This window comes from Rhea americana, unplaced genomic scaffold, assembly GCF_003343005.1.
Source record: "Rhea americana isolate MKP2758 unplaced genomic scaffold, rheAme1 scaffold_189, whole genome shotgun sequence".
Taxonomy (NCBI): domain Eukaryota; kingdom Metazoa; phylum Chordata; class Aves; order Rheiformes; family Rheidae; genus Rhea; species Rhea americana.
Genome location: NW_028186027.1, coordinates 950,245 through 961,547, shown reverse-complemented (window position 1 = coordinate 961,547; position 11,303 = coordinate 950,245). Strand labels below are relative to the sequence as shown.

General features: G+C 71.4%; 1 protein-coding gene across 1 annotated transcript; it reads right to left on the bottom strand.

Annotated features, from left to right (window-relative positions):
* Positions 1-35: 35 nt before the first annotated feature.
* On the bottom strand, positions 36-10,990 carry LOC146597334 (F-actin-monooxygenase MICAL1-like; the record flags this gene model as incomplete). The annotated part of the gene is made up of 21 exons (XM_085302296.1): positions 10,818-10,990; positions 7,262-7,542; positions 6,383-6,590; positions 6,098-6,214; positions 5,777-5,878; positions 5,526-5,681; positions 5,205-5,305; positions 4,827-5,084; positions 4,290-4,405; positions 4,071-4,197; positions 3,871-3,943; positions 3,532-3,679; positions 3,260-3,447; positions 2,934-3,043; positions 2,727-2,777; positions 2,515-2,586; positions 2,020-2,188; positions 1,163-1,245; positions 626-1,028; positions 326-396; positions 36-203 (listed from the first exon to the last, which is right to left on the bottom strand). Coding segments are annotated over exons 2-21 (2,982 nt in total), but the record flags the coding sequence as incomplete, so codon positions are not given.
* Positions 10,991-11,303: the final 313 nt, after the last annotated feature.

The following is an 11,303-nucleotide window of genomic DNA, read 5'->3' as shown; positions in this document are numbered from 1 at the left end:
CGGTGGCCCGCGCCCCGGTGTGCCCCGGCACATCCCGGCGCATCCCGGCGCGCGGCCGGTCGGCCCGCGGCTCGCCTCRCGCCCGCCCGCCCCGGCGAGGCTACCTGCGCCTTGCAGAACCGCTTCATCTGGGCCTCCCTGGCGCGGCGGTGCAGCGTGCGCCGCCAGGTCGGGAATTTCTCCGTTTCCTCCAGGATCAGGCACTGCAAGTCGAAGCACAAGCGGCCGCGTGCCGAGCGGCTCCRCAGCCCGGCAGCCCCAGCGGCRCCGGACCCGGGGGGCCGGGGGTGGGGGCTTGGTTCTCCTGCGCGGAGAAACCACTCACCGACTCTGCCACGGTGCCAAGGTCTGAGCCTTCCTCCTCCTCCTCTTCCTCGCTGTTGCTCTCCTCTGAAGCTGCCCAAAGAGAAGAGCCGGTTTGGAGCAGCGCCTCGCGTGCACGGTGCTTGCGTGGGCCCAGGGGTGCGCAAGACCGGAGCGGGCTGAGCCCCCACAAACTCATCTCCCCTTGCAGCACCCTCCCAGCTGACCCGTCTCCGTCGGCAGGGAGGACCGGGGGGGGGGGTGCTTGGACCACGGCCGCCCCCCCCCCAGCTGCAGGAGACTCCAGCTTGCAGCCCCCTACCTTCCTCCTCCTCCTCCTCCTCCTCCCAGCCGCCTTGTCCTCGTCCTGGGGCGAGGAGCAACTCGGGCGCTGGGCCGAGCCTCAACCTGGCCGGCTTCGGCGGCGGCTCCAGCTCCGCGTCCGCCGTCAGGCTCAGCGTGGACAGGTTGAGCTTCTCCAGGGGCGTCAGGACGATCTTCCTCCTGCCCCTGCTCTCCTCGCCCTCCTCCGCGGGCTCTGCTCCGGGGCCCTGCTCGTCCCTCGCTTCCTCGGGCCCGGGGCCCGCAGCATCCGGCAGCGACTCCCGCAGGGCTGCCGGCGGCGGCACCGGGGCGCCGGGGAGCCCCGGCCCAGCGGGCGCTGCCTCCTCGGGGGCCGCAGGCGGGCTCCCCGGGGCCGGGGCCGGGCGGCTGGTGGCGGCATCCTAGGGCAGAGCCGACAGCGGAGGGGGATGCAGCGCGGGGCCGTGCTGGAGCATCGCCCTGCGCCCTTCGGGGGCCGGGACGCTGCCTCCGCGCTGCCCCCCCCAGTTTACCTAGCGCGGTTTTGGCTACTCACCCCATCGGGCCGTGCCGGGGCCTCATCCTGGGACGGCTCCATGCTGGGGAGATTGGGGTCGTGGAGCAAGCAGTAGAAACAACCTGGAGGTGGGCACAAAGCTGTGTCACAAACTGGGAAGGAGGCTGCAGCGTGGGGACGTCGTGGGCTGCAAGGCAGGGCCCCCATGGGCTGAAGCATGGCCCCTGCAGGGACGCTGCAGGCTGCAACATGAGGACGCTGGGGGCTGCAACGTGGGGACCCCGTGGGCTGCAACGTGGGGACTCCATGGGCTGCAACGTGGGGACCCTGTGGGCTGCAACGTGGAGACACCAGAGGCTGCAATGTGGGGACCCCGTGGGCTGCAACGTGGGGACTCCATGGGCTGCAACGTGGGGACCCTGTGGGCTGCAACGTGGAGACACCAGAGGCTGCAACGTGGGGACACTGGAGGCTGCAACATGCAGATCTCATGGGCTGCAAGGTGGGGACCCTGTGGGCTGCAACGTGGGGACATCGTGGGCTGCAATGTGTGGATCTCGTGGGCTGCAGCGTGGGGACCCCGTGGGCGGCAGCGTGGGGACATCGTGGGCTGCAATATGTGGATCTCGTGGGCTGCAGCGTGGGGACCCCGTGGGCGGCAGCGTGGGGACATCGCGGGCGGCAGCGTGGGGACCCCGTGGGTGGCAGCGTGGGGACATCGTGGGTGGCAGCGTGGGGACATCGCGGGCGGCAGCACGGGAGCCCGGCCCCAGCTCGCCAGCACACACCCAGGGCGAAGAACCGGCTGAGCAGCCGCCAGCAGCACCTCTAGGGATTKCCTCCCGAAAATTTGGAGGGACGAGCGCCCTCCGGCCCCCCGCAGCAGCCCGGCTCACCGTCCTCCTCGTCGAAGGCGTAGTCGCCCAGGCGCAGGGTGGCCCCGCACCGGCGGCACTGGAAGCAGCCGCGGTGGAAGAAGCGGCCCTCGGCGCTCACCCGCTCCACGATGTAGACGCGGCGGGCGCAGAAGTAGCAGGCGTCGCTGCTCTCGCCGCGCGCCGCGGGCTGCGGGAGCGCAGGGCAGGCTGCGAAGGGCCCGGGGCTGGGGGGGGGGGCCCGGCCTCTCTCCCCCACCCCCCAACCGAGGTGGGTACGGGCGGCTGGGGAAGGGATCGCTGGCACCGGAGAGGGAGCGGCGCGGCTTTCCTCCGGAAAACCAGTCGAGTCAGGAAACGCGTTGGGAGGAGTCCCAAGCCCGTGGGTGTTGCTTTGCGCAGCCCAAACCGCAGCCCTGGCTTTGCCCCCCCACCACCACCGCCAGGCTCCGAGGGCCCCCCGAAACGCCGGACYCGGCACCGTGCCCCGGGGCCACGCGGGCACCGAGGACCCACCTGGCCGGGGTCCGCCGCGGCGCTCGCGGGCTGCTCGTGGCCGCCATCCCGAACGGCTGCGTCCGACTCCAGCTAAAAAGCGACCCAAGGCGAAGGCTYGGCATCGCCTCCCGGCTCGGGGACGGAGACCCCCCCCTCACCTCCGCCGCGCCGCATCCCCGGCGTCCCGTAGGGCCGGGCGGCCGCCACGGCGCTCGCCGGGACAGACCCACCTCCGCTTCCCGGCGGCTCCTCTTGGGCTCAGCGTCCTTCTGGGCTCCATCCTGCGGTCGCAGAGCGGGCGGCTGGGAGAGGGGCCGGCAGCCGAGCGCGGCACATGCCAGCGCAGCGGCCGCCGGGCCGGGATGGGATGAGGTGGGATGGGATGGGATGGGATGAGGTGGGATGGGATGGGATGGGATGGGATGGATGGTCCTCACCTGGGCGCGCTTCAGCGTCAGGTTCCGGCTCCTCTGCAGCTTGCTGAGGAAGAGGATGGCGCCCTTGGTGCCGCGGGGCGGCGGCGGCTTCTGGGCGACTTCCTCGGACCCTGCGAGAGCGGGGACGTGGCCGTGGCCGTGGCCGTGGCCGTGGCCGTGCTTGCACGGTGCAGCCAGCCAGCGGGGCAGAGCCCCGCTCCCCCGCGCCGGCGGGGGGCACCCGGCCCGCCCCGGTCCCCCGCACCCAGGGGGTGCACCGGGGGGGAGTCGGGCTGAGGGTGCCACACGGCCGGGACGGGGCTCCAGCCCTTACCGGCGGCTCCTACCTGGGGAAGGCTTGAAAACCTCGTAAAACTGGCTGAGGTAGGTGATGAGCCCCAGGCGGCTGGGCTCCGACATGGAGGCCATTTCGGCGCTGGAGAGCACGGGCTGGATGCCCAGCTCCTGCTCCGCCGCGTCCAGCACGGTCTGGTGCCTCCGGACGGGGTCCAGCGGGTCGACGGCATCGAAATCCCTGCGGAGAGGCACAGTGTGGGCTCGGCGGGGCCGGGGGCTCCCGGGGACACCCCCCCACCTCCCCCCGGGCGAGGGCACTCACACGAGGTCGGGGCGGAAGCGGTGCACGAGGGCGCAGAGGGCCAAGCCGCTGCTCCAGGACCGCGTGAAGTCGGCCACCTCGACGCCGYGGTAGCCGGCCGTGCTGGCCCGGCACCAGCTCAGCAGCTCCTCGTAGGCGTCTCCGGCCACTGCAGGGGCGACGGCGCGTTGGCCCCCGCGTCCCGCAGAGCCGGGGACGGGAACCGCCGCTGCGCTGGGGAGGAGCGGGAGCGACAACGAGGATGGGCAGGGAAATCGGGGGCGGCCGGCGAGGGATGGGAGAGCTCAGCCCCGGGCCGGGGGGCGTGGGGGGGTCCGGCGCAGCGCCGGCCGCGCTCACCTGCGCTGAGCCGCTGGTCGCTCTTGCCCTTGTGGTCCACCTCCACCATGCCCACCAGGTAGAGGTCCTGGACCTGCCGGCGGGGACATGCGGGCGGCGGGTTACTGACCCGCGGGGGTGCCGGCCGGCCCCTCGCCCCGGATGGGGGAGCCCTGTGCCCCCAGCGCCCCTGAGCCCGCGCGCAGCGGGGCAGGAGGTACCTGGCCGGGTTTGATGGCCTGCAGGTTGACGTTGGGGTAGCGGGTGGCGGGGTCGATGCTGTACTGGCTCACGTTCTTGTTGGTGTTGTCCGGCGAGGTTTGCGAGAGGAGCTGGTAGATGCTCTCCCTGGGCACGAGGTTGGGCTCAGCCCCGGCGTCGGGCACCGTCCTCTCCCTGCCGGAGCCGGGGGTGCGTGTGTTTATGGGGGGGGGTCTCACCTCTCAGCCAGCACCTCCAGCGGGGGGGTCCCGGCCGCCCAGCGCCGCACCATCCACGCCGCGTCGAAGGCGGCCAGGAAGCCCCTGGCCACGCCGGTGCCCAGCGGCCAGAAGGGCTGCGAAGAGGGAGGAGAAGCGGGGATGGAGCCGCGCGGCCGGTCGGGTCGGGAGCACCCGGCCGAGGCGCTGGGAGGAGGCCGGGACTTGGCCAGAGATAAAAGCAGCCGGGGCGGCRAGACGCGGCGTGGGGCGAGCTCCGAGACGCAGCTCCCCCCCCACACCCCACCTCCGCAACCGCCCTCTGCTCCCCAGCTGCTGGGACACCCGGTGCAGGGCTCGGAGAAGGGGACAACGGTCTGGGAAGCATCCCRGTGCCGGGCACACGGGAGCAAGGATGGGGGCACGCTCCAGGGCCGGGGCAGAGCTTGCAAAAACAAGAAACCCCTCCTGTCCCAGCCCTCGCGGGGGAGGCCGGGAGCAGGGAACCCGAGGCAGCGGGCAGGAGCTGCCGCGGGCTGCGTGGAGCCGGGTCCTCACCTCCACCAAGCAGTCGCCCACCAGCCCGAGGAGCAGGCGGGCGCCGTGCTGCTCCCGCACCAGGGCCGCGTTCTCCGAGCGGGTCATGCAGGTGAAGTCGAACACGTCGACGTCCGGCAGGCCCCGGTGGTTGAGGGCGAACTCCAGCTCGGGCAGGCGGTAGTTGGTGGAGAAGTTGGCTGCTTCTTTGGCGTAGCTGAGGAGGGCTTCCCGGTTGACGTTGTCCGGGGCCAGGAGGCTCTCCGTGTCCGGCTTGTCCTGCAGGGATGGGGACGGGGTGAAGCTGGCTGCCCTGAGGCCGGGCAGGGAGATGAGCCAGCTCGGGACCCGCATCCCTGCTCCGGGCTTCGAGCCGGGGCCGGATCGCGCGCTCCTCACCTCGAGGATGACCCCCATCTTGAGCAGGCTCTGCTTCTTGGCCGTCATGACGAAGTAGTGAGTGTCGTCCTTGTAGTAGACGATGTTTTCCAAGTCGATACCTGGCATCCGGCAAGAGGCGGGAGCCGCGCTGAGCCCGGCGGGAGCTGCCGCCGGCACCGGGGCCGGGGGAGCCCCCGGCTCGGCGTCAGCCACCAAACGTCCCCGGCGCTGGGTCTCCGGGCACCGTGTGGGGACGCAGCGTCCCTGCCAGCCCAGGCAAGGGACGTCCAGGCTCCCGGGAAGGGGGCCGGGGACCCGCGCCGGGGCCAGGCCACCGACCCGTCTTGTTGTAGAGGTTTTGGAAGAATTTCTGGTTGTAGATTCGGGCCACGCCGCTGATCTCGGCCACCTCCACCTCGGCCCGGCTGTGGCGGTTGACGAAGTTGGTGGTGATGCCGATGGCCAGCTTGCCGCGGGTCTCCTTCCGCTCGAAGCCTGCGGCGGGCAGCGATGTGAGCGCCCGCCCCGGCCCCGGCCCCGGCCCCGGCCCCGGCCCCGGCCCCGGCCGGCCCAGCCTGGCCCCCATTCACCTTCGGGGACAAATTTGCCGCCTCCGGCCGAGATGAGGACGTCGAACGCGTAGCGGCTCAGGGGCGAGGAGCTGGGCTGCAGCAGGGCCCGCCAGCCGCCGCCTGCCCGGGGAGGGGGAGAGGTGGCGTCAGGGGAGGGGGGAGAAGCCGGAGATGCCTCCCAGCACCRGACTGTGTCACGAGCGTGCCAGGTCTCTGCTCTGGAGGAAGCGCTTATATTGCCCACCCCCCCAGACTAGCGGATGGACGGGGGGCTCACAGCGCCCATCCGAAGCCCAAGGGTGCTGGGTCCCCCCCTGCCCCGTCGCAGTGATGCCTTACCCTGTTTGCCCGTCTTGCCGGCGGGGGGCAGGACGCCCTTAAAGCGCACGTTGGTGTGAACCTCCACCCCGAGGAGCAGAGCCACCTTCAGCAGGATCAGCTGGAGCTGCCGGATACCTGGAAAGGGAGAGAGGGCGCGGAGGGGTGGGAGCCCCCCAAAACCCCCCACGACATCCCCCTGCAGAACCCTTGCCCRGTCCTAGGGGGTCCCCATGCACCCCACGGTGCTGGGGCCGGGGTGCTGAGCGGGTCCCCAGCCCTCCGCCCCCATCCGCCGCCACTCACTGATGTGGTCCAACGTGCCGGTGCAGAAGCGCCCGTAAAACTTCTTGGCGCCCAGCGCCCGCAGGTCGTGGATGGTGAAGGGCCAGAGGTGCAGGACGTTGTTGCGGGAGAAGGAGTCCCGCTTCTCCACCAGCACCACGCGGGCGCCCAGCAGGGCCAGCTCGATGGCCACGCGCAGCCCGCAGGGGCCGGCCCCCACCACCAGGCACTGCGAAGGGGACAGGGGCCGGTGCTCCGCAGGGATTTTTTTTTTGGGGGGGGGAGGAGGTGGTAAATCCCCCAGGGAGCTCAGCACCGCCACAAGCAGCATCTCCCCGCCCCGGGTCAGGATCCGTCCTTCCCCATCCCCAAGGCGCAATCACTGCGTCTTGCTGCGAATAGCACCGGGGGGCCCGGCTGGGGTCACCCCCGCCTCCCGCTCCAGCCCGCCTGCCCCAGCCTGGCCTTTGCTCCGGCGCTCCAGCGGCAATTAAGCGCTCGGCGCGATAAGGCAGGCGCGTTTCCGTCTGCAGCTTGCAGCAGATGGGGGCCGGGGAGGGTTTCGCTGGCAAAACCCGGCTCCGAGGTCGGGCGTCCCACCAGCCCCATGGAAAGGGCCGGGAAGGCGATGGGGGTGCAAGGGGCGACAGGGCATGGATCGGGGTCCCCCAATCCCGYGGGATCGCCCAGCCCACGGTCCTGGCCCGGCGGGAGAGGGCTCGGCTGCACCCTCCGYCCCGGCGCGAGCGGCACCGAGCTGGCGCCGTGCCGCGGGGAAGAGGAGCGGGCAGCGCTGACGAGCCACGCAGCCCGGTGCCAAGGCGCTGCCGCGAAACCCCGCCCGGCCCCTCGCTCCGCCCGGATTCCCGGATGCCCTGGCGGATGCTCTCGCTGCGGTACCTTGGTGCTGGCGCAGGCCGTGCCCTGGTCGTAGTCCTTGTGCCCGGCTTTCTTATCCAGCTTGCTCCAGAGCGCCTTGGCGCTCCACGAGTTGAGGGCAGCCTTGAGGCCGTGGTAGAGGTGCAGCCCGGTGCCCGGCAGCGCCAGGTGCTGCCGCAGCTCCTGGAAAGCGCCCAGCGCCTCCTGGCACCGGCTGGCCCGCAGGAACCTCTCGAAGAGGGCATGGGCCGGGTTGCCCGGCTCGCCGTCCGGCGCGCTCATCCCGGCTCGGCCCCGGCAGCCTGGCGAGGGGACACGACGGGGGCGGCTGAGCACACCGGGGGGGGGGGGTCCCTTCCTCCCTCCCGGCCTCCCCCCTTGCCAGCTAGGTAAACCCGTCCGAATCGGGAGCCCGGCTGCACCCATTGCATGGGTGCCGCCATCCAAACCTTGGGGACCTTGCACCCGAAATTTGGGGTGGGGGGGGATGCTCCTCCCGGTGGCTGCGCCCGGGGAGCCACTGTGTCCCCCCCCGCCAGCCGCCGCGAGCAGCTTCCTCCTGGCCGCTCGTACCTGCGGCAAGCGAAAGCGATCCGGGAGCTTCGGGGCCCCGGCAGAGAAGCCGCAACGCTTCCTTCCGCTTCGCCCCCGCCTCGCCGGCGAGGCGCGGGGCCGCGGAGAGGGGCCCCGGCAGCGGGGCAGCCGCGGCGCCCCGTTCCGCCCACTGCCCCCGAAAGCCGCGGGAGTTTCCCTGCTCCAAAGCCAGCGCCGGGGGTGGGGGGCAGAAAGCAGGACCGATCCCCCCTCCTGCAGCCTGGCTTTTGCAACCAGAGAGTGGGCAACTTTGCCCATCRCCTTGGCATCCGCCAACCGTGAGGAGCAGGACCGGAAAGACGAGCGTGGAGGTCGCATCCTCCAAGGACCCCCCCAAAGCAGCCCCGTCCGTCCCCAGCATCTCCCACCTGGAGACCCCCATGCAGGGGGGGCTGCGCGCTCCCGGCTGCAGCCTCCGGCTCGGGGCACCGTCCCGGTTCCCAGCCATGGGGGCGGCGGGAGCCCAGCGCCTTCCCGCTTCTCCCTTTTTCTCGCTRGCCCCAGCAGCAAGCGCAGGTTTTCCAGCCGGCCAAGGCACCGGGCTGGGAAATCCGGCTCCCGAGCGGCCGGCGGGCAGGGCCAGGCGGCGACGGCGGGCCGCGAAGGTAGAAGCGCCGTGCGGTGGCGGCGAAGGGCTCGTCCGCCCGAAAGCCGGCGAGCTCGGACCTTTGAACCGCTCGTCTTTGACCTCGGCGCGAGCGGCGGGTGCCGCGCGCGCGGGGAGCGAGGCAGCAGCCGGCCCCAGAGGCTTTGCAGCAAGACGCGGGATGGCGAAAGGCTTCGGTGCAAAGCCAAGCTGCTGTGTTTGGGGACCACAGAGGCGAAAAGAGGTGTTTAACTAGCATCCTAAACGCCAACCGTGTTTTTCAAGCCTGTTCTCTCTCCAGCAACGTGACCTGCATGCGGCCGGGCTGCCAGGAAGCAGCCCGAGCCCTCGACTCCCAAACGCCGCGGGGCCGCGCGGTGCGAGGCAGAGCTCCGCGGTCGCGGGGGCTTTGGCCGGGGAGCGCGGCGGAGGCACAACAACGAGCCTGGTGTTCGGGTCCGAAGGAAACGGCGCTCGTGCTGTCGCGCCGCGGCCTTCCAGCACCGTCCGCCCCTTGGCATTTTCCAAACCCACGCAAGAATTTCACCCGAACCGGCCGGGAAGGACAGAAACGCCCACGGATACCCAGCTCCTGCGAGTCTGCTGCAAATAGACAGCAGGGCTCCCAGCGAAGGCAGAGCCAGGGAACAGCGCGAGGGGCCTCGGGAAAGCTTTTCCCGCGGGAGGGTCTCTCGGGGCCGCCTGACGTCTCGGCCGAAGATCCGGGCCGCTTCAGGGAACGGGCAAAGGCAGCGAGCGCCGGTTTTTCCTGCTGTTTRTGTGCTCAGACGCAACATGGGATGCCCTGGAAAGCGCCGGCATCCCGACGCTCGGCAGCACAGCCGCAGGACGGGGCAGGGGGAGCCCTTTGGCCAACCCTGCGGAAACCTGCCCTAATCCGGGCGCGTTTCAGTCCTTTGAGGGAGAGGGGAAAAAAAATATCGCTGCCAGCTCCCCCCATTTTCGCACGGGTGCTGGCGCACCCTCCCTCCCTGGCCGGTCCCTCGGGCCGGGCTGGCTCCGGGCACCCACCCGGCGCGGCGCTGGCTCGTGGAAAAGGCCAACGAGAGGGGACGAAGCTGCGGCCAGCGTCAGCGAGAAGCCCTGCCGGAGCGTTTCATCCCATCAGCTTCCCCTTGGCCTGCTACCGTCAGCACGCGGCGGAGGCCGGCGGCGCGGGGAAGGGGCTGGAGCGGTGGAAGGAGTTCCCTTTAAAGCACGTGCCAAAAAGCCCTGGGAAAGTCCGTGCCGAGAGCCCCTCCGGGGTGCAAAGCAAGCAGAACCGCTGCAGCCCGAGCGTGCCCCGTGCCCAGCTCCAGCGCCCTGCTCCGAGCCCGCTGGGTTTCCCGTCCCCACCTCGCTCCCTGCGGGAAGCAGAACCGCGCACTTCTCCGGGGCGTTTCGGTGCTGCCCTTTGCGGGGTGTCTGCAAGCCGTGGCTGCGTCCTGGGGGACGCAGAGATAACACCACGGAGCAGGACGCGGCGAAGGGGGAGCAAAAATACCCGCAACGTCGCTGCCCGGCTCGCGGGGCTCGGCTTCGCCCCCTCGCCCAGCGCCAGCCCTTCGGGGCGCGCTGCCCGACGGCCGCTGCCTCTTGCAGCCGGATTTCGGGGCGAGGGGGAAGCCTGCGAGCCGCCGGGGTTTGCGCCCTGCAGCTTTTCCCTCGCCTCYAGCCCCGGTCGCCCCACGGGCTCCTCGGCTAAACGTAACGCTGCACGTCGGCGCGTCCGGGAAGCGGCGCTGGCTCGGGGCCGGGAGGCAGCCGCAACCCGCGCAGCCCCAGCCCGGCCCCGTGGCGCCCCGAGGATGCTGTGCGGAGGTGAGGAGCCCCGGGGGGGCAGGGGGCTGCCAGCACCCCCGGCCGGGGCCGAGCCCCCAGCCCATGAACCGGAGCCGGGTCCTGGGAAAGGGAGCGGGAGGGCGATGGGGCCGGGAGCATCCTTCCCCCCGGCCCCACTGCAGCGCAACCGAGCCGAGGAAACCCCGCCGCAGCCAGGCTCAGCTGAGAAGAGGGACGGGACCCCGCTGCCCCCCGGGAAAGGCCGAGCGGCCCCACGGCCGGGGGCACCCGGCAGCCCCTCACCCCCTTCCAGACAAAGGGCTGCCACCGCCGGGCACCGCAGCCCTGGGCGGCCCGTGGCTGCGGGGACGGTGCTGGGGCACAGGGGGCCTGGGCGACCCCCCCTCCTTGCCCCACGTCCTCAGCGCAGCACCCTGAAATCACTGCCCCCCCCCCACCCCCCCTCCCGCAGTGGGGCCGGGGCCGGAGCGATGCTCCGCGGCGGGCGCAGGGGACCAGGCGTGCCCGTGGGATGTGGCTGGCAGCTCCGGGAAAGGGGATGCCGGAATGCCCCCCGCCCCCGGGGACGCTCTGCTCCGTCCCCTCCCCACTCACCTCCAGGGCCCCGCGGATGGGGAAACTGAGGCACAGCCCAGCGGTGGCGCTCGCTCGTCGCAGCCGCCGGGCAAGGGCGCACAGGAAACCGGCTCTCGCTTTCCGCAAGCGACTGCCGGATCACCCTCTCCTCCCCCTCCGGCTGCCAAGAGGGCCCAGGCGTCCGGGCTGCTCCAAGGCGGTGCGTGCGCGGCCGCAACAGCCCAGCTCCCGCCTGCTTGCGGAGGGGGCAGGGCACCTTCGGGTCTCTCCTGCTCTGAGAAGCGCCGAAATTTGCCGCAATTCTCTTTTTTTTCAGGACGTTTTCAGCAATCGGGCTTCTTAGGAGGTTGCACTGCCTGAAACCTCGCTGCCACGAGTCCAACCTCTCCTCTCCTCCGGCAGGACCCGGCAAGTTTGGAGAACTGTCAACGGCTGCCGAGCGCAACTTCCTCCACTTTTATGCTTTGGGGTAAGAAACCAGCCTCTTTGCAAGGCAAATCAAAA